The sequence below is a fragment of the Anabrus simplex genome, chromosome 10 (genome assembly GCF_040414725.1).
Source record: "Anabrus simplex isolate iqAnaSimp1 chromosome 10, ASM4041472v1, whole genome shotgun sequence".
Taxonomy (NCBI): domain Eukaryota; kingdom Metazoa; phylum Arthropoda; class Insecta; order Orthoptera; family Tettigoniidae; genus Anabrus; species Anabrus simplex.
Window position 1 is genome coordinate 41,988,826 of NC_090274.1, and position 26,157 is coordinate 42,014,982.

At 40.8% G+C, this 26,157-nt stretch overlaps 1 protein-coding gene across 1 annotated transcript in view; it reads left to right on the top strand.

Moving 5' to 3' along the window:
* LOC136881951 (kinesin-like protein KIF12) overlaps window positions 1–26,157 on the top strand; it is a 385,645-nt gene that overhangs the window by 19,901 nt on the left and 339,587 nt on the right. Inside the window, exon 2 of the mRNA XM_067154417.2 lies at window positions 13,240–13,487. Within this exon, the coding sequence (XP_067010518.2) occupies window positions 13,264–13,487 (224 nt within the window). The 5' untranslated portion in view covers window positions 13,240–13,263. The remainder of the gene's footprint in view (window positions 1–13,239; window positions 13,488–26,157) is intronic.

A 26,157-nucleotide genomic window follows, 5' to 3' on the forward strand; every position in this document is an offset into this window, starting at 1 on the left:
GCTTGATAGTATTGCAGATAGATAGATAGATAAATGTCTTTATTGGCGTAGTTAACACTATTAGGCCTTCTCTTATACTAAAGTAATTATTGTGCATTAGAATCGTACTTTATACTACCGTAATCTATACATAGAATAAGAATTTTGTCTGTACTTTGGTCGGAATTTAAAAAGAACGGAATTTCTGTATCGGTCGTGTCCACAGTAACAAGGAAATGCACTTTTTATTCGCGCTAAGTGAAATGGTAGTTTAGGGGAAGACCAAAAATTGAATTCTCAAATATCTATGTTTTTCTTGGTCCTATCGATAGATACCACATAACTAATGTTATATAGAATTACATTTCCGATCATTTATATCTTATACAATTTTACGTACTGACTATGATAGTAGAATTGATGAACGTAGACTTTTGCTGCCTTGTCCATATCAATGCCGAGCACTGCGAACATGGAAATATCGTTTAACTGTGATGGACTTTGTCATGATAGCGTAAGGTGTAAAATCGCATGGTCATCGGTCCACATCGACAAGGAAAATTGTGAAGATGATTATTTAAAAAAACGTTAAAGAACAGCCAGTTGAAGAATAAGACAAAAAGAAGTCATGAAAGAAGATAGGACTACCTTACATAGACACGGTACTCTAATATCACAGAGTCGGAAGAAAAATAAATGTGAAGGCCTACAATTTCGAAAGATCGTAAAACTGATCGACAAAAACGTTACATTGACCATTATTGTGATGTGATTCGTTTCTTCTGCTGCCACACATCTCTGATGGATGGGATTATTGCTGCGTTCTGAGTAAAACAACATGCCCGAGTTAGATAACTTTGCACATGTCATATGATTGCCCCTCAACGAAGCGTACTGCAGGTAGTTAATATTAAATAAAAAACAGTTACTTTAACATTATTATTATTATTATTATTATTATTATTATTATTAGATATCGTGAATGGATCATTATCTACAATCTGCATAAAAATCATCAGTCTATAGTGATAAGAATCGAGGGCTTTGAAAAAGAAGCAGCAATCCAGAAAGGGGTGAGGCAAGGCTGCAGCATGTAAAGGAAATGAAAGAGCAATTGGGAAAGGGCATCACAATCCACGGAGAGGAAATCAAAACCTTGAGATTTGCCGATGACATTGGTATTTTATCTGAGACTGCAGAAGATCTGGAGAAGTTGCTGAATGGTACGGACGAAGTCTTGGGTAAGGAGTACAAGATGAAAATAAATAAGCCCAAAACAAAAGTAATGGAGTGCAGTCGAACGAAGACAGGTGATGCAGGTAATATTAGATTAGGAAATGAAGTTTTAAAGGAAGTAGATGAATATTGTTACTTGGGTAGTAAAATAACTAACGATGGCAGAAGTAAAGAGGGCATAAAATGCAGACTGGCACAAGCAAGGAAAAGCTTTCTTAAGAAAAGAAATTTGCTCACTTCAAACATTGATATAGGAATTAGAAAGATGTTTTTGAAGACTTTCGTGTGGAGCGTGGCATTGTATGGAAGTGAAACATGGACGATAACTAGCTCAGAAAGAAAGAGAATAGAAGCTTTTGAAATGTGGTGTTACAGAAGAATGCCAAAGGTGAGATGGATAGATCGAATCACGAATGAAGAGATACTGAATCGAATTGGTGAGAGGAGATCGATTTGGCTAAATTTGTCGAGAAGAAGAGATAGAATTATAGGGCCCATTTTAAGGCACCCAGGACTTGTTCGGTTGGTTTTTGAAGGAAGTGTAGGCGGTAAGAACGGTAAAGGTAGACCGAGGTATCAATATGACAAGCTGATTAGAGCAGATGTAGGATATAATAGTTACGTAGAAATGAAAAGGTCAGGGTGGCATGGAAGCTGCATCAAACCAGTCTATGGACTGATGACTCAAACAACATTATTATTATTATTATTATTATTATTATTATTATTATTATTATTATTATTATTATTATTTCGTGTCTGAGCGTTGATACTATACAAATATACGTAACATACACGTTACAATTACACAAGCCGGGCTGAGTGGCTCAGACGGTTAAGGCGCTGGCCTTCTAATCGAAACTTGGCAGGTTCGATCCTGGCTCAGTCCGGTGGTATTTGAAGGTGCTCAAACACGACAGCCTCGTGTCGGTAGATTTACTGGCACGTAAATGAACTCCTGCGGGACTAAATTCCGGCACCTCGGCGTCTCCGAAGACCGTAAAAGTAGTTAGTGGGACGTAAAGCAAATAACATTATTATTATTATTATTATTATTATTATTATTATTATTATTATTATTACTACTACTACACAATATACACGGCACTTTACAGATAGAATTCATGCGGTCACACTGAGTCCATCCAATAATCAACGACAGCAAGTCCGTCTTTGACCGCTTGAACGAGGTCTTGAAGTGTACATTGGACAGGGCATAGTTGACAGTTACACATGTGTGGCGTAGTTTGTTTTTCCCCGCAAACACGAAGTTCTGTCTGTTTTCCTGTCTGTTGTCTCTAGATTTTTCAATACCTCTCCTCAAACGATTAAGTGACCTCAAAGTAGCCTAGCTTAGCTGATCAGATTTGATGTTTGAACCCTTATATCTCTGTTATGAAGATATGAGAAGTAATGGAAACTCTGGTGAAGGAGAGAGAAACGTATGATGGTTACGACGAATATGGAGTCGCAACTACTCTAGTTTTAGGAAAGCTTTCTTGTTGTTTAAAGATGATAATGCTAGTTAAACGGTCCTAAAATCTAGATCATCGGCCTAGTTATAGGGAAGATGATGACACATAGTCCTATTTTCTTAAATTACATAGAGGTACATGCATTTTGAGCGCGCTGTACCTTACAGGAACAGCTTCTAGCCTCACAAAAGAACACCACAATAGTCAAAATATGGCATTACAAGAGATTCGATTGATTGATTTCTAAGTTTGATGGGAAATACATGCTTATACTTATATCAAGAATGTAGAGCTGAGAAAACATTTTGGCAGATATGTAAGACATGTGCAGACCAAGTTGTGATCTTGTAGGGTTTAATTTCAGGGCGTGCTTAGCAGAGCAGTCACTAGCAGTCTGTAAGTCAATGTTTAGTAAGTCATTATTTTCCTGAAGTTTCAGTGATGTAGAGTCTGTGTAAATTTGAAGGTCGTCAGCATACATTTGGTAACTACAATGTCTTGTATTCGATGATATGTCGTTCACAAAGAGAGTGAAAAGAAGAGGTCCGAGTACAGAGCACTGAGGGACTCCTTTGTTCATGTGGGACACGAGGAAACTGAAGGAGTCCTCAAGGTCAGAGTCCAAGCATTTCGTTACACATCCCCTTTAGTCATAACATAACATAGCAAATAATTAAACTAATGAAAGAGCCAAAACAAACTTAGATGTCAATAGAGAAGGGAAGGAGGCATCAAGGACAGTGCTCACGCGTTCCATTGCACATCCCCTTTGTCGTAACTAGGGCCAGGATTTTGATGACCTAACATTGTTTAAAACATGATCTATAAAATGACGGCAAAAATCCAGTAAATGATCCAAAAAATTTAAAAAATGACATCATTTTTAAATAAAGTTTTACAATCAATTTACAAATCGAGTTGGTGTTTATGTTATAGATATGATTAGAGATGAGAATTATAGGCACTAAAACAGTTAAAATAGGCAGGCATGTAGGCTCTTAAAATAGTCAAAATAGGCATGTAATTATTCACTAACGTGTAAAATAGGCATGAAAAATACTTATTATTTAATAGCATACTCAATTACTATAAAAGGAATTTACAACAAGTAACTTTTCAATGTTTTCCAGTAACAGTCTTGTTCTTCTGTCATGCAGAATGTTTTTGTACGGAGAGAAAGATCTCTCAACATCACATGGAAGTGATCGGACAAAATTTCAATGAATCCACTTCATCTGGTCGTAGTTCTATTGCTTCATCTGCCTCACCTCGTAGGACCCTGGCTACTTTTACCATCCTGGATTCCGCTGTAGGACCCTATCGAACTTCTCGCTAACTTTAAGGCATTATTGAAGACTTTGACACGGATATTAACTTTCGATGTCGAACGGCCATACTTAAGTAATAATCCTTTAGCGAGTGTCTTGTATGTTATATTTGTGGCTGAGTCGGTTAAGGGCCAGTGACACACGATGTCTGAATACCGGTAATGCAAACTATGATAAGGATTCCTGTACAAGTTAGCAATGACTGTTGTCAACCAATTAAAAGATGGCATGTCATCAGAATGCTAGACCTGGCATAACATAACAAACGATGTTCTTTAATTCATTTTAACAGAAAAAAATATGTTTTAGGTCGGTTCTGTTAAAAATGTTTCGGATAACAGAGGTCCTATTGTATTGTAAAGATGCTGATATACTGACTCATACGTACATACACACGTATAGGAATACATCGTGACGAAATGAAGAAATCAGTGTTCATTTAACTTTTTACCATTACGGAGCAGTACATGCCTCTCGAGAAAGATCATAATGCTGCCAGTTCGTCATTCAATTTTATTATTCAGTGTTGATGGTACGTGAAGTGGGATCAATGCCGTCTGAACGGATTACCAAAAAAAAAAAAAAAAAAAATGACTCCGAATGTTATAACGCCCAGCACTAGCAATACGCTGTCATTAAGGAGTAATTATGCGCTCTACCTTGCCACAAATGAGTGCCTCCGTCTCACCTACAAACTAATAGCGAGCAAAACAGCGCTAAAGCTGTATTTTTTTACTCTTTTTACTCATAAATACAGTGAATCTATTTGGACAGGTCTATTATTTCCGCCTGATATTAATGCAGTGTGGTAGTTTCGATAATAAAGACAATAAGTCAAGGGATGCGTCACAAATGACCATTATAAATACGGTTAAAACCACATTAAATCCAACTCTTCGGGTTTAATATGAACAATTCTTGAAACCAACTACTGTATATGACTAATGTTACATCACTAGAAGTGTTAAAATCTAAAATTAAAATACAGTACAAATTTTATGTTAATATATACCGGGTGGTTCACCAGACCCGTATTTTTTCGGAGATAGCCAACCCCAATAATGCGTACAACCCAAAGATCCTTATAATTTACTTTTATGAGCACCAAATAACTTGAAATTTCTCCTAACGGTCGATAAGGCTCTCCGCTACCTGTATGTCATCACTGTACAGTGATCCATGGCCCTAGAAAAGGAAAAACTACTATGCAAAATTCCGCACCAAATACTAAGGACCATTATGAAAACATGTGATTTATTGCACCTTGAAATAAAACAGGTATAGTACGCGCACCTTTTAGTGATACATGGACACCCTAGTCCTGAATAGGTCGACCTCGGTTATCTTCGAGATTCGTAATGGCAACCGTTGAAACAGAAACTATAAATCGCTTATGCATCGCTGTGCGACATCTGGCGTACACTTTACGTACTAGTACTGTTGTTGATTACACAGCAAAGCCAAACTGTAGAATTCATGCTAGGAACAAGATTCGCATCGAGACATGTTATATAATGTGTGTATGACACAGTTATTGGCTTAAGATAATAAAGCCACGAACCTACTACGCAGGCGTAGCAGGGGGAGAGGTGATACTCCCACGTGGCGCGTCCCAGGTGGCGGATGGGGGGGTCCTAACCGCCTTGCCGGCGGACTTGAGGGAAATAAAATACCTCTCGCGGACCAAACACACTACCCCCTGCGGGTGGGGGACGCACATGTAGAATACACCCGCGGTATCCCCTGCCTGTCGTAAGAGGCGACTGCAAGGGGCAACCAAGGGATGATTGAATTAGAACCATGAAACTACTCTTGATTCGTACCATCATGCGGGGAACACCATGGGTTGCATGTATTTGCGAGTAGTATCACGAAATTGGTACGAAATAGGTTCGTGATTATTTGCAGTAAAAAGCCTGGCCTGGTTGATTCCAGTACCCGTGCGTTGTACCCATGTGAGCAACACCGCGGGTGCGGGCGTAGCCTGTGAGTTGTACCGCTATATGAGCGGCACCGTGGGTCAGCGTTGCCTGTGATTAGTACCCACTATGTGAGGAACACCACGGGAATACCGGCGCCCGTGACTAGTACACCTAGGTGAGGAACCTTACCCGCTTGCGTTGGCTATGAGTGGCGGCATTGTGTGAGAAACACCATAGGTCTGCGTTCCCTGTACGAATTGCAATACTTGTGAGTAGTACCATCTTGTGTGGACCACCGTGAGTCTCCGCTACTTTTGATCAGTACCCCAAAATGAAAAATACCATGGTTCTACTTTACTCGCGACATGTACCATTCTGTAGGGCCTTAGACGTGAATTTAGCACCCCTTCAGACATCAAGCATCATTGTGCTTTATAAATGGTCCCTTGGTCAGTAATACTCTAATTAACTACCTTCTCTTTGAGTTTGATCCACTGTTTTTGTTTTGTTTTTTGTTTTTTGTAGGGTTCATGTCCATCCACCCATTCATTCTTCATGAAATTTTTTATTTTATTTTGGTCAGTGGATGAATTTGGATTTTTTGTTATTTCATTTCGTACCATTAGGGGCCGATGACCTCGATGTTAGGCCCCTTTAAACAACAAGTATCATCATAATCAAGATAATAAAGGTTTAGAAAATTCATATCGATCGATCACATTATCGATTCAGTTCAGATTTCATTTCCATTCAGTTGGAAGCATTAACGGAAGCGGGAGAGTTCCCTCCTTACTCCTCAGCCCCGTACAAAGAAATATCGCTAAAAGGTGCGCGGACTAGACACGTAATACGATCGAATTAGCAGGTTATGCTACGTGTTCTGTAATGTAAAAATGTTAAATGAACACTGTAAAACATAATTGAAGACTTTGACACGGATATTAACTTTCGAGGTGGAACGGCCATACTTAAGTACTAAACCTCTAGCTGGAGCACAAGGTGTGCGAGTATCGGCAGCATAGTGGTTCGAATCCAGCATAAGGCAAATGTTTTGAACAATAGAAGTGTTCAATTTTAGTGCGGGTACAATATTAATTTTTTCTACTGTTTATAAGGGATGTGCTCTCTGATTTGGGTCTTTCCCTTTTAAGGATGGGTGGGGGAAGGATTGGGAAGGAAATCTGACTTGGTCTTTTACTAAGGTACCGTCCAAGTATTTGCCTGGTGGTGAATATGGGAAACCGAGGAAAACCATTTTCAGGACGGCCAGTATGGGATTCGAATCTACAAGCGCCCGAGTGCAACGTACACAAATAATAATCACCTACGAGGTCACATCACAGCACTTATTAATTTCCTCACGATGTATTCCTGTGAAGAATACGTTGAGTATTTGCTAATTTATGGAGATAGTACGGTCGAATTAATACGTATGCCACTGCTCCGTAATGGTAAAAAGATAAATGAACACTGTAAAGCATTATTGAAGACCTTGCCACGGATATTAACTTTCGATGTCGAACGGCCATACTTAATTTATAATCATTTAGCGAGCATCTTGTATGTTGTATTTGTGGCTGAGTCGGTTAAGGGCCAGTGACACAAGGTGTCTGAATACCGGTAATGCACTGGTTCGATTCCAACGTTACGAATGGTTTGTTATTTTTGACCGACAGATCGCGCCCCATTTTAATGGATATACATTGCTTATGCAGACTTACCAGGTCACATCACAGAAAGTATTCATTCACTCACGATGTATTCCAGTGACAAGTACATTGATATGTTGCCCATTTATGGGGAAACAAGGCAGAACGCAATCCAGCCGCAACGTCTCTACCAAGAGCGTTTTCCTGACAGAAGAGTACCGAGTACCAATCCGGCTCCATGGCTAAATGGTTAGCGTGCTGGCCTTTGGTCACAGGGGTCCCTGGTTCGATTCCCGACAGGGTCAGGAATTGTAACTTTCATTGGTTAATTTCGCTGGCACGGGAGCTGGGTGTATGTGTCGTGTTCATCATCATTTCATCCTCATCACGACGCACAGATCGCCTACTTGAGTCAAATCGAAAGACCTGCACCTGGCGAGCCGAACTTGTCCTCGGACGTCCCCGGCACTAAAAGCCATACGCCATTTCATTTCATTTTACCGACTACCAATACGTTCCGAATCCTTGAACGAAGACCGCGGTCAACTGAGACGCTTGGAAGGGTAACTTCTGACAGAGATGCTCCTGGTCCAAATGAAGAGGCTGTTTTGGACGCTGTCCATAACAACCCTCATACTGGTATTCGGACACTTGCACGACAGACTAACATTAGCCGGTCATCAGTCATGCGTATACTGCAAAACAATAAATTTCACCCAAACCATCTGCAGTTACACCAGCAGCTCCACGGACGTCACTTTGTTGCTAGAGTAACATGTTTTTCATTGGGTATTACGCAGCATGACCAATAATGCAGCCTTTTCGTCAAGAGTCCTGTTTTCAGACCAATCACGATTTCACAACAATGACGTCGTGAATCGGCACAATATGCACTACTGGAGCGCAGGGAATCCCCATTGGGTAAGACAGGACCCATTTCAAGTGCAGCGGGAAATAAATGTCTGTTCTGGAATCTTGGGTGAAAAATATCTCATCGGATCATATTTCTTCGACGGACATATAACGGGAGCACGCTATTTGATGGAGAACGTGCCAACAGGACGGGGCTCCACCTCACGCATCAGTAGTCGTCCGGAACCATCTTTATGCTTCATATCCAATTAAATGGATAGAAAAGGGAGGACCCGTTCACCGGCCCGCCAGATCACCCGATCTAACGCCACTTGACTTCTTCCTGTGGGGTCATTGAAAGCAGGTAGTGTATGCACAGGAACCTGAAGATCCTGGTCACCTTCGGCAACTGATCAACGAAGCATGCCAAGCTGTTACACTGACATGTTACAACGTGCTTTAAAACGTTGTGCTGAAATCTGCATAAACCAAGGTGGTCACACTTGTGACACTGAATATGCAGGGTTCTCTACTTCCTACCTAAAGACCATCATGCCGTAGTCCAACCTGGCTACGTGACGTCGGATGTGGTCACTGTAAACGGCGTTAATCTAAAAAAAAAAAAAGTGTACGAACCTGCGCATTGAACCTACTACACAAGAACATCGTTCATCCGGATTAAGTGGGACTGGAACTGATCCGGATTATCGAAAAAACAAATACAATAGGCCTACATGTTATATCAAATATTAACATAAGTTGTACAGTAATACCTTTCTTCAATTGTAAAAAAAAAAATAATATAAGAACACTTTTCTTACATTTACGACTCTGTTTTATACACTAAAATAAAGTGTGAGCTTTTTTCTGTTTTACATTTGTATAGCATTTGTGCGCAGCACGATCACGAAGACGTTTTACTAACAACAGTTCTGCCGGTGTGGTTTCAGTCTGGGATTCTAAATAGGCCATCAGTTTGTCCAGTTACATTGTTGCCCTTCCATGAGTCATTGTTTCTTCTGATGGAGCGCCAGTTTCATTTTTGAATTCACCGTCACTCTCGTCTTTACCTACCGAGGAACAAGAGGCAATAATTTATTCATCTGTCATTATGACGTAGCCTGAATTACAGTAATTTTTCAACCAGTCATTTACGTCGTTCACATCTACGTCCGAGCATTCGGGAATGCGTGCAAATGTGTCAAGGAAATCAGAAGAGTCCGCGGTTTCCCATTCTCAATTCCAGACGAATGCCAGGACGGTACCTTTGATGGACTATTCTTGATATTCAAGAAGAGTTGACCCCGTAAAAAACTACTGTACAAGTAAAAATAAATCTATTATTTTCGATCCGGATCCGGATAAACGAGGTTTTTGTGTACCAGACAGTTTGGCTGATACAATAGCAGTGATACATAATTTAGCCACCTTACAGTAGCTACCACGAGCCGTGGTGCATAGCTAACACGTTGTAGTCCTTATACACACTTCCTGTCCAAACGTAAGACAGTGTTATTCGCAGCTGTAATCGTTTCACACATTCAATATAATTTAAATAATAGAAATGACTAAAGCCCGGATTTTCACGCGGTAATAGGTTAGATTGCAAACTAATTTGGTTAGTAGGAAATGTCGGCCACCCGCTCTTCCATATTGTAGAAAGAGTAACATAAATTATAGGGGTTCTGATGGCCAGTGCCCCTAATGTTTATGCAAACCCCATAGAATAATCGTTGTGAAGGTAGACTATACTTGCTTCTCGCTTCAATAAGTTTGCATTCTGACCTATTAATGCATAAAATTCTGGGCTGTCGCTAATTTCTCACCATTCCATATTTCAGCAGAACACATGTAAGCGGAAATCCTGCTCCCCATGCCCCCACCCCCCTCGCTCTCTTCTATCTCGACATTTTCCCTGCTGCATTTGCTGACACTCTACCCCATTCATTTGGGATAGGCCCGTCCTATCCCGTCCTCCCTCGGTTATGTACTCCCCCCAACCTCCCGTTTCTCTCCGGCCCTCTAACCCTACTTAATTATTAATTAACAGCCACTCTTACTCTATCAGCCCAGATTACTAAAAGAAGTATAGCCTTCCATCCCTCTCTTTCCATCTTGAGTTAGCCTCTAGGGCCGAGTGCATCCTCACCAATTGATTACACACGACTCCTAATAGGGCCACCGTCACTATTATCTCCAGCCTGACTGAGTCAGCTGGCACACTGATACATACATAGGCTACTATACACTTCCTACCTGACCTATTCTACTGACTCAGCCATGATTGACCTACTGTTGCCGCTAGCGTGATCACATTCTTCTTGTTTCACTACTTACAACCCCTTTTATTTCTGCAGTTAAGAAACAGCTTCTATGGTATACCTGCATTTGTAATAACAAAGTTTATATTCTAATCAACCTGTTTAATACATTATAATGTTGTCACATTTAAAATATCTTCAATAATTGACAAATTATTTGTGGGACATATTTCGCTCCCTTATAGAACATCATCAGCCAGATCTGAATCTCGAATAATGGTATGTTCGTAAACAATGACTCCAGAACTATAGAAACATTTTTTCACAAACTTAAATCTATTCTATTATAATATCATAAATTACATAAACCTTGATCATGCCTTATTAACATGGGCTTGGTAGGAGATATACAATAAAATTGTGGTAGAATGAGTTATTGTAAAATACTTAAAACAAGTAGCATGTTTTACATTTTTGAAATAGGTGAAATTCAATCTTAAGAACTAAATTTAAAAGTTTCTTTGTAATGAGATTTGGTAAAAAAAAAATATTTACATCCTTTAAGGATAAGAGTCTATAAAGATTCAAAGATCTCGTCAATTTTGAAAACAATGACTCAAGAACTATTAAACCATTATTTCATAATCTCAAAATTAATTTACTAGAGTATCATAAATCAGAATCTGTGGTGATATGTCTTAATAACTTGGGTTTAGTAGGAGAGACGCATCAAAATTGTAGAAGAATGAGTTGTTCTAAAAAATTTAAAACAAGTAGCATGTCTAACATCTTAGAAAGACTTTAAATTCAATTTTAAGAACTAATTTTGAAAATTTCATTGTAATGAGGTCTGGTGAAAGTTCTATATCCCTTAGAGATAAGAGTATATGAATATTCAAAAATCTCGTCGATTTGATAATTGTACTTGTAATAGGAAATATTGACTTTCATAAGATTTTAATACTTGTCGTCATTTGACCACGGCGAGTGCTGTTGAATAAATAGTTCTTGTTGACCAAGCCCATGTTAATAAGGCATGATCAAGGTTTATGTAATTTATGATATTCTAATAGAGTAGATTTAAGTTTGTGAAAAAATGTTTCAATAGTTCTGGAGTCATTGTTTACGAACATACCATTATTCGAGATTCAGATCTGGCTGATGATGCTGTATAAGGGAGCGAAACATGTCCCACAAATAACTTGTCAATTAATGAAGATATTTTAAATGTGACAACATTATAATGTATTGAACAGGTTGATTAGAATAAAAACTTCGTTATTGCAAATAACATATTTCAATACGGATTAAAACATGAGATTAGTCACTTGCAATACCTGCATTTGTCTGACAGGAATGTGAGTTGCTGGGGAATTCGTAACAAGATGGCTCGCAACTCCTTTCCTGCCGTCTCCTTGTCGTATCAGGCAAACGCAGAGCTGCGATCTTGACTGCCGTTATAGGTAACCTTCAAGGAAGAAAGAAACGAAATCTTTTTAATCAGTAGCAAGTTCCGATTGTTGTATGTCCTCCGCTCTCTTCGCTCAGCGCCAGCCAGCCGCACGCACGCAAGCGTGGATCATTCGAGACTCGACGCGCAGTCTTCAGTGCGCGTGTCTGTTACGTCGTGTGCAGTAGATAAGGAGCTCCCTGTCTGTCACTCATGAGGATTCTCCCCAGTGTCCTGCTCCAGAAAACACTGAACGTCGAACACGGAGGCTACTCCTCTTAAAAATGTGTCTCGACCAGGTGGACGGACTTCTGGTAGTATGAGGTTTCACCTCAGGTCACTACTCCACTTTCCCGTTCCTTCATCCATGTCGAGCCCCGATGTTGTATGCCACACATCCCCAAGCTCACTCAAGCTCCGACACACACATTAGATTCTCTAATTGTGAACATAGCTTTCATTTAGTACAAGCTTATGAACTCAGACACTTCAAGTTAGAAGGAACTCTCTTAGCTAATCTATGCTAGTGCAAATGATAGTTTTCAACTATCACGAACTATATCTTTCCCAAGAACTATCTTTTCAAGATAGCAGTGAGTGTAAATACATTCCGAGTGTACATAGTGTATAGAAACAGAAACTCTCTCAAGATTAATCATCTACTTTGCTTCAAGACAATTTTATGTTTTATTCCTGTACATACTGTAGAATTCTGTGTGAAGCAAATAAATAAGTTGTGTTCTTGTAAACCTTATCTTGTTTACAACACCGATAGTGATAACTTGCCGTACACAATGTCAGTTGTACAGAAGATGTTTTCTTACAAAGTATTTAAACTGAAAGTTGCAGAATACGCATCCAGAAGGGCAATTCGGGTCTCCACCAACTGAGAAAATGATGAGTGAATGGCGAAAACAAGAAACTCTTTGTTGAACCTGGGAAAAATATACACTTTTGAAAAATATGGAATTATTTCTGTATAATTTTGTTCGAAAATACTTTTTCCTTAAGTATGCTGTACCTTATTTCAATTACACTCTATATATTACATTGTATAACCCAAATAACTGTTGATGTTTATTTTCAGGATGGCGCGGCGGTTTGATACAGTATGATGGTTGCCCGTCCGATAACAATGGGGCTGCAAAGTCCACAGTCCCGTGGTTCCAGTCCGGGTGAGAAGGCTGCGAGTCGTAACCGGCGCAACAGTCCGGACAAGAGGAGATCCCGCGGTAACAGTCCGGAGAAGGTGTACAAGCCGATGCGGTCACGAGGAAACAGCCCAGGGGAGAAGTTCACCGGCGCCAGCACTTTGCCGAGATCTAGAGGGAGCGAGTGAGTACCTGCTGACTTATATTATTCGACCTGTAACTGTAGCATGCACCAGTATGAACTCCTTTTAAGCTCTAGTAGATACTGTAAGTAATTATAGGCACCCTTGCTGATGGGGGACGCAGAAAAATAGACCCACGGTATCCTCTGCCTGTCGTAAGAGGCGACTAAAAGGGGCGACTAGTGGATGATTGAATTAGAACCATGAGACTACTTGTGATTAGTACCATTATGTGAGGAACACCATGGGTCGCCTTTACTTGCGAGTAGTGCACGCACATTAATGGTGTCCCGAAATAAACAATCAACACTGCCCCACTCCAGTACTGAAAAGGAGGGGAGAGAGTAAAGGGATAGTGTTGAAGGCCACTCCAGTACTGAAAAGGAGGGGAAGGGAGTGAACAGGTAGTGCTGAATACACAGTCTGTGTATTCCGGCGTTATACTGTAACATTGTAATAAGATGGCTCCTATCCTATCACAGGTGAATCGAGGCCGTATTATTGGCATGTGGGAGGCTCACATGGTCCCAAGCAATAGCACAAGCAATACCATGCAGTCTTAAGACAGTTTGGAGATGGATAGAAATATGGCAAGAACGAGGTGAAGAAGGATTGGTAGACCCGATATAACGCAGCTACAAAATATTCTTAACTAGTATAATATACTTTTCGGTTAAAAACCTCCTTTACGTCTTAATACTGTAATTATCAGAGTAGGGTACGTTTTTAATTTTTTATGTTAAAATACTGTTTGTTCGGGGCGTCGACCTATAGAGTTCTTTTGCCCCTACTTGCACAATAGCCTATATGAACCTGCATGTAATTGGAATTGCGAAAATGTTGAGTGTTGAATGTGAGAAACGTTAAGGACAACACAAACACGCAGTCCCCAGGCGAGAAGGTGAGTCATTGTGCCTTCGACACTACCCCTTCACTCTCTCCCCTTCTTTTCAGTACTGGAGTGGGGCAGTGTTGATTGTTTATGTCTTGACACCATTAATGTGCACGTCTGTACCACTATGTTAGGTACACAATACGTTTGTGATTAGTAGCAACAGTAGATGGATCACTATGGATTTACAGTACCCGTGATTAGTACCACTACATGCGGAACATCATGGGCTTACGTTGCCAGTGATTAATACCACTATATGAACGACACCGTGGGTTTGCCTTGCCTGTGGTTAGTACCCACTATGTGAGGAACATCACGGGATAGTACGAGTCCCTGTGATTTGTACACCTAGGTGAGGAACACCAGGGGCTGCCTGGCCGAGGCAGTAAAGGCGTGCTCGGTTCGCCCGGAAGGACGTGGGTTCGAATCCCCGTCAGGAAGTCGTAAGATTTAAGAAACGAGATTTCCAGTTCCGGAGGTGATTATGGCCTTGAGGTTCACTCAGCCTACACCAAAAATGAGTACCAGGTTAATTCCTGGGGGCAAAGGCGGCCGGGCGTAGAGCTAACCACTCTACCCCCATCACGTGCCGAGGTTAATAATGGTGGAAGCCTTTACCTTCCACTCCTCCAAGGGCCTTCATGGCCTGTACGGAGGTGACTTTGTCTTTGTAGGTGAGGAACACCATGGGTTTGCTTTGCCTATGAGTGGCGCCATTATGTGAGAAACACAATAGGTCTGCGTTGCCTGTGCGGCACACATTACTTGTGATTAATACCATAATGTGTGGAACACCGTAAGTCTAAGGCCCTCTACACACGGAGCTACTCATTAGAAACGTGACTGGTTTGTAACCGGGGTCACAAACTGGTTAGTAACTGAATAGTAACTCGGCTCCACACACGAAGCTACTGTCCGGTGACGGACACAGCGCTCGCCCGTCCTGTTGACACGTATTACCACTACAGTCTAAAATGGTCATAACTTCTGAACCATTCATGCAAATAATGTCCTGATAAGGTTGTTGTAATCCTTATAAAATACTGGAGGAGGTCAAACAATTTATTTTGATGAGGAACTCAAGGATAATATCGAAATATTTATTTAATTTTAAGGAGTTATATTTTTTACCGCGGACTATAGCGTAAAATCGCTACTGGAGGGCAGCCGGTTGGAAATAGATACGTGCCATCGCGGACTTTCTTTTGTAGAGGTTTCTATGCTCTACATTTCGTCCGCTTACACTTGGGGTCTTTCGTTGATGGTTCATGCAGCGTAAGCCAAGAAAGCAAGTGTCTTACCGTCCGATCGACTGACCGACCGACATTTTTGTCTCTTTCTACGTATTTACTGTATATCGGGTCACGGATACATAATATTTTTATAGTGGTTCACTACGTGAACAGTGTTCGTGTTGTCAGTATCTGAAGTAGAACCACTGTACTGATTAAAATGCAGTCAACATATTATGGAAACGTGTGTGGCGCTATAAATTGTTGGCACGTGAAAGAACTCCCGTGGGACAAAATTACGGCACCTCGAATGTGAAAATGGTAAACCACGGAAAACCATCTTCAAGATTACCGTCAGTGGGATTCGAACCCACTATCTCCCGGATGCAAGCTCACAGCTACGCGACTCTAACCGCGCGGCCAACTCGCCCGGTGGTGCCATTCGACAGCGAAATACAAATGTGAGAGAATGTGTGAGTGCTGAGGAAAGTGTGCTAATAACTCTCAGGTAAGAAAAGTGAACTTCATTTTTACAAACAAACAACAATTTAAAAGCTTAGAAAATAATTCTATGCTTTCTCCGTAATGTCCTTTCTTGCGTAATCCTTCAGCGTACAATTGTACGGTACGGGGTGTTTTTCATACTCCCACTAACTTTACGTTGAAAACTTGTTCGCTCGCCATCGTAAAAAGGCACTTGATCACTGGGAACTGAGAAACTAAACTCGCTGGTGACTGGCTCAGCGAGTCACCTGGAACTGATTACAAACTAGTTACTAACTGGTGGCTTTCCAGGAAATACACAGGAAGTGTCACTCAAGTACGCGGCCGGAAATTTCAGTTACCAATCAGTTACTAATGAGTAGCTCCGTGTGTAGATGGCCTAAGTCACTTGTGATAAGTACCGTTACAAAAGAAATACCATGGTCCTAATTTACTAGCGATAAGTACCATTATGAGGGGCCGTTGACTTGAATTTTGGACCACAAGCATCATCGATTCAGGACTATACTCTGGAGGCAGCCCCTTGGTCAGTACATACTATTGTTTTAATATAGTTTCTGGGAAGGTGGGGGTATTGCGTGTTGGATCCACTCATTGTTAGTCGTCGTCTTTTTGAATTCTAGTCAGTGGATTTATTTTGGAATTACCTTTAACTTTCAGTGTTGTGAGTTGGATCAGATGGTTATTTTAAATTCAACGACATCCATTCATTCTTCATCATTACGTTCTGGATTTTTAGATTGTCATTTTGATTTCGTACCATAAGGGGCCGATGACCTAGATGTTAGGATTCTTTGAACAACAAGTATTATCTGGTTATAGGCATTCCATGAAGAGCGGTCCATGGCAGTATGTTTGTCGGCAACATACTAATGCTTCAGTCAGTTCGGCAAAAATAAAGTTATGAAAACGCGTCCTGAATAAATATCGGACCGAGAATTTGTCGGACACTAATAGCGCACCATACACCCCCTTCACTTCGTGCAGAATTAATTCTCGGCTGTAAAATGTACGGGCTCTCTGTATCGCAGATCCTAGTGTTCTGTGAATTAACATATCCACTCAAATGAAACCATGCTTCGTCAGTCATAAAAAGAAAGTTCGGATCGACGATACCATCGTGGACACTATTCATTAGCCAATTGCAAAATCTTACCCTTGCAATTACATCTTTAGGCTGTATGTTATGGACTGAAGGAGTCCGGTAAGATCGTATATGTAATAATTTTGTTGCATTGCATGCTGACGAATGTGAAATACCAGTTTCCTGAGCTACTCTCAGGATTGACTTGCAGTCTTGTATGCATATCTGCCAACCTCTCCTGTGAGAGAGCTGTTCTCCTTCGCTGTTTTTCTTATTATTTACAGAACCAGCACTGTGAACGAGTCGTTGCATGTCATGTTTTGATGGTACTGTAGAACCGGGAAACAGTCTACGGAATTTTCGAAGGCACCTTTTAACTTGTTTCTTCTTGTGCAAATAACACTCAACTGAAAATATTCTCGGCGCTGTAGAGTACTTAACCACTGCGATAATAACCTCACAACACACTTTAATAAAATCGTAAAACTACTGGATAATAAGAGAGGACTTCACTGTCGTGTTCACAATATCACGTTTTATTGTTATTAACAACACACACGTCACAGAGTAAAAAGGTAACTATACACAAATACAAAGAATACATATATATCACATAGTTGACGTAACCTATGTCAATCCGCGACATCCAAGTCCAATAGTCACTAGCGAACTGCTGCGTCAGTTGTCAAGACTTCCTATCACGCCAAGCTTGATCCGAGCCATATGGCGCTCGCTTGGGGATTCCTGTGAGCAGAAGTGCGAATTCTTAAACTATTCTCTGTAGTAACCTTGGTGTGACAGCTTTGCATTCTGACTGGCCAACCGAGCAGAGGGACGATGGCCGCGGCTCTACGCTTCTACATTCAGAGGACGTAGAGTGGCTGGTCCCCACCGTCGGATGTCCATGTATGGCTTTCCATGCTTTTCTATGCATCTGCACTAAGGTGAATGGCGGGACAGTTCCTAGTATAGGGTCTCTCAGATAAACTCAGACCGAACGCGCGTTGTTTGTACACTGGGCTACGGCAGTTACCTCATCCGAACTTACGTCGCATGCGGCCGCCCTGCTTTAAGCGTGTATACAATTTTACATGAAATCTTACCTTATAAAAGATGCTGGAAATGTCGTCCTTGCTGGGTTATACAGGCACTGTATCTGGTAACCACATTCTGCCTGACGCCAGTGAGTTGTGAGTTCTGCCACTGTAATGTTTCTGATTTAATTCGTCATGTTTTCTTTCAATTCCTCCAATGTGTGTGAGGATTTGTTCGATGCACTTTTTCTTTGAGTTTACCCCACAAGTAAAAATCACACACTGTTAGATCTAGAGAACGAGGGGGAAAATAGACCAGCACTGATCATTCTGTCTGCAAATACTTCCGAGATTATCAGTAGGGAATCTTTTGCTGTATGAGCTGGGGCTGAATCTTGTTGAAACCACCCACGTGATTTTTCTTCCTCCGTTAACTGATAGAAGAACGGCATCAGAATGTCATCTTGGTACCTCTCTGCATTTACTGTCGTCTTAAAAAAATTCGCCCAATTATTCGTCTTGCACTAACAACACACCAAACACCAACATTCCTATCATAATGAGGGACTTCATAAATACCATTAGGATTTTCTGCACACCAATAGAGAGAGTTAGAACTGTTCACACGACCGTTAAGATGAAACCAGAACTTTTACATACGAAAATACTCTGTTGCAATGATAACTGTCTCACCATGTTAAAAAGTGAGATTCAGAATGGCGACTGATGCTTGCTAGGTCGAACACGTGGAGGCTGCTTGCAGAGTCAAGAACTATGCGCGCGCCTCCCGCACTGCAGCTGCCGTAGCGCAGAGTCTGGGTTTATATGAGAGACTATGTATAGACAACGGCCGCCAACCCTCTCACCTCCTTCGTACATCTCGTTCTCTGGCTTGAGAGACGGCGACAACGTCTAGGAGGCCCGCCTCCCCCTTGAAGGAAGGAATGAAAACAAGTAGTAGTAGTAGTAGTAGTAGTAGTAGTGGGGGTGGTGGTTACGTTATTACTAAAACAAAACTTGTTCTCTTTCTGTTACCAGACACACACATTACTTATGGACTATTATAACCTGTGACAATAAAGTTCGGTGAATGAAGTCAGAACGGCCGATCCGGAAACACTGGCGACACGCAACGCTGCACCTGCGTAGCAGCAGGTTCTGACCACCTGCTCCCAACGTTGTTCAGTTGAGCCTCGTGTGTGTGCCGTGTAAGACCTGTTTAACACAGTGCGTGTTTAGTGCGTTGGTTCTGAACTGCGAACAGGAACATGAACGACCAAAAGATCAATGTACAGTTTTGTTTTAAGCTTTACTTATCGACTATTACAACCTGTGACAATGAAGTTCAGTGAATGAAGTCAGAACGGTCGATCCGACAACACTGGCGACACGCAACGCTGCACCTGCGTAGCAGCAGGTTTTCACCACCTGCTCCCAACGTTGTTCAGTTGAGCCTCGTGTGTGTGTGCCGTGTAAGACCTGTTTGACACAGTGCGTGTTTAGTGCGTTGGTTCTGAACTACGAACAGGAACATGAACGACCAAAAGATCAATGTACAGTTTTGTTTTAAGCTTGGTAAGACACCGAAAGAAACGCATGCGACGCTGGTACGTGTTTATGAAGATCAAGCACTGTCTTTGAAGTGTGTGTACGAGTGGTTAGCCCGTTTTCGAGGAGGCCGGGAAAGTATTTCTGACAACCCCCGTAGCGGAAGACCGGCGGCCGCCGTCAGTGACGAAAACATTGAGAAGGTGAGGACATTAATCACGAACGATTGGCGATAAACTGTGCGCATAATAGCAATATCATCAAACCGTTCATGGCAGAAAAGGGGGAGGGGGTTGTGCAACGTGAACATCCCCCCATGCTCGCCAGATCTCAACCCTCCAGACTTCTTCCTATTCCCACGACTCAAACCCGCTTTGAAAGGAAAGAGATTTGACGATATTCCTGACATCCAACGAAACGTGACGAGGCCTTTGAACACCATCCCAAAGGAAGCCTTCTTGCAAAGTTTCCAGGACATGTATCGCCGATCTCAGCAGTGCATAGTTATGGGAGGAGACTATTTCGAAGGACAGTAAGGTCACTGGCGTGCATTGTTCATCTATGCTGATAGTACAGGACTATTCACCGAACTTTATCACAGGCTGTATAATGGGGACATTCTTCTTACCTACGTAATATTCTTGTAATACAGAAAAAGGTTGCCTGCACGATGTGTAGGGCTGGTTCAGTTGACCGTACTCGACCTCTCTTAATTAAGCGTACAATACTGACAATTATAGATTTGTATATTTATATCTCTTTGACATATCTTAAAAACAACATAAATGAATTCAGTACTAGGGAAAACATTCATCTTTATGATACTCGGGGCAAAGGGTCATTAGCATCATAATTCATAGGCTGTCAAAAACTACTCCCTCACATAAAATCAGTTGTTTAATATTATTTAATAAATTAAAACATTCTCTACAGTCCACTCCTTTAAGCAATTTTAAAAGGAAATTGTATGATTGGTTAATAGATAATCCATTTTATAACACCTGTGAGTTCTTAGAAATGTTAGTATTTTTAATAACAGGTGTTTGTTCATTTAGCCTTGTTAATATTAAGTACTTAATTATTATCGGTTGACGAAGTCTATTCATTTTAAGTGGTCAATGGTAAATAAAAATTCCTGATTCATTCAATTTGAGCTCAAAAAACGGGACTAAGGAGTAGATATTATTATTATTATTATTATTATTATTATTATTATTATTATTATTATTATTATTATTATTATTATTATTATTATTATTGTACCGGTTGGTACACCTATACGCCGCACATTTGAATTTTCCGCCTTAAAGTTCTCCTCTTCAGCTGAAACTCTGAACTTTAAAACTGAATTAATTCAACCGTTTATCAGAAGATGTCACTGAGTTAATTTCGAATTGTTTTTGTTTACTATTATCAAAAAGTGTGGACATTCTCTCACAGATGTCTCTACCAAAATCTATGATCATGCACCCTGGTGCGAAGTGAAGGAACTTTTCTTGAAGATATTTTGTATTCGTAAGTTGGTTCTTTACTAAATGTTGTTCATTCATTTGTGGGTTGGCAATATTAATCTTTCTTTCCGCCAGTTTTGAAATTAGCCAATCGTAAATTTCTGTCATTAATTTTCAGCCAATAGCGTTTTTCTTCCCCAATGTTGATATGTAACTGTAAGCTACCGAATAAACGACTGTGGGTGTGTCTTAATCATTCATGAAAGGTCTCGAATCTTCCCCGTGAGTATAAAAACTGCTGATTTTCCTGGCTCTAGGCCACTCGTACAACATCCAGCTTAGTGTATGGAAGTATAGCAGGAGGCGGGAAGCGCCTCTTTCATCCGCCAGCAGCTCTTCTACAAGGTAATGGCCTTTTAACTTCTTTAATTCTTGCTAGCTCAGCAGTTTAGCCCTTGGGGAAGGTCCGAAACTTTTTCAATGTAACCTACCTTTCGAAAAATGTAACTTAGTGCCGGCTTATGTAAAAGTTTTTTATTACTTTAACTGTAAATCGGGGATATAGAGTGCTTTACCCTCTCGAGCTCCCCTTCATTTTGAGTTGAGGTGACTACGTTTTCATAACCGATTTTCTAATCTTAATGACTTTTCTTATACGAGTCTTCCCTAGCTTGGGAGTGGTGGTGGTGGTGATTATATTTTTAAGAGGAAGTACAACTAGGCAACCATCCTCTATATAACACTAATCAGAGGGAAAAATGGAAGGGATCCGACACTTCGAAAAATGAAGGTATCGGTCAAAGAAAGACAAGGGCCACGAAGGGCGTGAAAATGAAAGACTCCCTAGCCCTCGTAAACCTAATAGCGTCGGGGTCGGAAAAGAACAAGAGCTGACCAAGAGAGGTCGGATAGCATAGATGAAGGTGAGGAGCCCGGCACAAGTAAATGGAAGCAATGCCAGGAATCAGCTGAGGGCACCGTGGTCACCAACCCGCGCTCCAAAATTCAGAACCCCTGAGGCCCCTTTTAGTCGCCTCTTACGACAGGCAGGGGACACCGTGGGTGTTATTCTACCACCCCCACCCACAGGGGGACCCTAGCTTGGGAATAGCCCCTGTATCATCGGCCTAGTGCCCCTTAGGTTTTATAAGGTTTCATGTAGGAGCGCAAGCAACGCCTCCATTCATATTGGTATTTTGGGCCATTAAATGGCCCTGTAGGCTGGGTACGAGATACACCTGTTTAATTCTTATAAGTTGTGCCTCGATGGCAAGTTACTGTAGAGTCTGGTATTGCCTTTAATAGGCGTGAAAGATTGAGAGCGGGTCAGCTCTTTCTGGTATTTTGAAAGGTGCCTCTAGGAGGCTTGACATTACTAGGTGGGAGCATGTGCTCCATGGAATTAGGGATTTTCTGCCCTTTGGTAATTCGTGGTTGTGAGCTGAGAGCTCAAGGATTGTGAAATTGGGGCTTGAAGCCCAGATTTTGTAATGATCCTCTAAAAACTTGTGTTTTCGCTTGTAAAATTATTATTGTACCTGAATTTTCATTGTTATTTCACCTAGTGAAAATCTGTTAAATCTTGTTGTCTATTGAAAATATAACCTTTATTTAAATTTTAATTCATCTTTCGGACTTGTAGTTAGACACATTCCAGCCCGCACCTTCTTTCACCTCTGCTCTTCCACAGATAACTCCGGAACAATTATTATTATTATTATTATTATTATTATTATTATTATTATTATTATTATTATTATTATTATTATTATTTTATCCAAGCCAAACATATGTTTGCCACAATTAGGTGATGACAACCTTGTTTTGTAGGCAGTCATCTACTTTGTATATGATTGGTCGATTGTGTTTTATTGATGTCAATGCATTGATTCTACTAAAGAAGCCAATATAATTATTCAAGCTTTACAGAGAGTGTACACAAAATTTTGAAGCTTCTTACAAAACGAAGGGCTGTCCTGTTGATTGGAAACATTGTTTAAATTTACTCGGTGAATAGTGAATCAATTAACTTCTGTGTTCACTCTTTAATTTTTAATACTAAAACCTATTTTGAGGGATAGTGAAATATGGTGGTTGTTAATAGATGACAGCATGTCAGACTGTCCACTTGACAGGCCATGTATCTTAAGTGATATTATATACAGAATGTTCCTAAACATGTGGGAAAAGAATGTGAGTGGTGAGATTATTATCGCTACAGCGCAGACGGTATTTTCGGTAGAGTGTTGTTTCGTTATTGGCGCAAGAAGAAAAAACCACGTGAAAGGTGCCTTTGAAAATTCCGTAGACAGTTTCCCGGTTCTACAGTACCATGAAAACATGACATGAACTACTCGTTCACAAGTGGCGTAGTACTGGCAAATACTTTAATACACCAATACCGGACAGCTGTATCTCAACAGCATTGAGTGGAGTGCGAACAGCGATGGTGTTGACATCTAGCGTGTTGGTGTGAACTGCATACTTGTCTATGCTACAGTTGAGAGGAATGCACCACACTCATTGGAAATATTTTTGTTAAAATAATTGAATAATCACAATAATTAAGAATGAAATTTTAAAATATGAAATTCCTCCTTCATAAACTCCAAACGAGCATTATGTTAGCCGTGCCTTTCGCTATGTCTTAAAAATGATAAAGCAGAATCTGTTTGAGGATCCACCCAGCCTCTGGGGAAATACTTAATAACTACACTCTCCTCTTCTTTCTAACCTTTTCTCAATTACCTAGCGCAGGATTTTGTATGGACTTAGCCTAGTTTTCCGGTCGGACGCCTTTCATAACAGCAATCATATGTGGAGGGATATATACCGTACTCACTATTGCGTGTTTTTGTGGTGGTTTTTTGCATGATGTGTTGTATATACTTAAAGATGCGTATGAATACGAACACAACCGCGTAGCCCTCGATCTACAGGAATTAACAGACGCGATTAAAATCTCCGACTTAGCCGGGAATCGTACCATGGCCCTCTGAACCGAAGGTCAGTACGCTGACCATTCCGTGGTGGTGATTATTTTAAAAGGAAGTACAACTGGCCAGCCATCCTCTATTAACACTAATCAGAAGGGAAATGGGCCGGCCCCGTGGTGTAGGGGTAGCGTGCCTGCCTCTTACCCGGAGGCCCCGGGTTCGATTCCCGGCCAGGTCAGGGATTTTTGCCTGGACCTGAGGGCTGGTTCGAAGTCCACTCAGCCTACGTGATTAGAACTGAGGAGCTATCTGACGGTGAGATAGCGGCCCCGGTCTAGAAAGCCAAGAATAACGGCCGAGAGGATTCGTCGTGCTACCACACGACACCTCGTAATCTGCAGGCCTTCGGGCTGAGCAACGGTCGCTTGGTAGGCCAAGGCCCTTCAAGGGCTGCAGTGCCAAGGGGTTTGGTTTTAGAAGGGAAATGGAAGAAGTCGAACACTCCAAAGAATGAAGGTATCATAAATGAGGGGGGGGGGGGGGGCACGAAGAGCTAACCAATCAGCCAAAGAGCCAACGGGGACACATAACCTAACAACATCCATGATTTATTAAGATTTTGGGGAAGAGAAGAAGCTGTAATTAAGAAACAGTAGTTTGGTCCTTTATGTTGACTTCTTTATTCTTCTTCTTTGGTACGGCCAATCTTTCCGAACTCTATAGAAAAACTCAACCTCACGCTACCATCTCGCTTTTGCCGTTCTTTGAATTTTCTGTTTTACCTCTGAAAACAAAAATACATAATATATAACACATATTGGGGTTACGTGAGTGAACTACGATATTCCTGACAAGGATGAAGGGTCCAGAATTTCTTAAAGTCTCACAAATTAATGCATGAAGAATTACCATACACACGTTTTAAATTAATTGGACTGGTGCTCAAGCCTATGCCAATAATGCACTGAAATAATTTTCTTACGCCGGGCTGAGTGGCTCAGACGGTTGATGCGATGGCCTTCTGATCCAATTTGGCAGGTTCGATCCTGGCTCAGTCCGGTGGTATTTGAAGGTGCTCAAATACGTCAACCTTGTGTAGGTAGATTTACTGGCATGTAAAAGAATTCTTGCGGGATTATATTCCGGCACCTCGGCGTCTCCGAAAACCGTAAAAGTGCTTAGTGGGACGTAAAGAAAAATATTATTATTTTCTTACAGTAAAAGAAAAGGTGACTGGATTCGAATCTCATGGCTTTGAATTTTCAATTTCAAGACTACCGCGATAACCATTACGCTACAGACCCGCAAGTTTTCGATTGTGAAATTTATGGCACGGTTTAACAATATGGACCCTCAAGCTTGAGTATACTAGAGTTGCATATTTGTTAATATTATTGGTTTTACGTCCTACTAACATTTCAGTAGGGTATTTGATTGAATTTCTTAATATAAGGGGCATAGAATGTAACCTCAACACAGATGGAAGGTCATTACTTTTTGTAAAACTTGCGGTCCTTATCATTTCCCACGCCCATTATCTTGCTGGGTAATTTGTTCAGCGCATACCACTTTTCTTGGAATATAACTGCAATGTAAGATTATTTAGTGACAAACACTGATACATTATAAACAACACGGTAGTGCGCCAAGAATAATGCAGATGGCAATATGTTTTTGAAGAGTTGGTCACACCAAGCCATGTAGGTAGCAGCACTATCGGCTTTCTAGCTGAAAACAGCAAGCTGTCCGGTATTATCATATTAAAGTATTTGGTACTGGTTCTGTTAACTAATAAAAAACAAAACAAAAAAACAGGACAAAGACAGTGTTGCCAACTTATATTTTCAAGATCCGCTTAATACTACTAAAAATCCGCTAAAATTCCGCCAAGAAATCCGATCTCAAATAATGAGCAAAACAAATGAGCAATAATAATAATAATAATAATAATAATAATAATAATAATAATAATAATAATAATAATAATA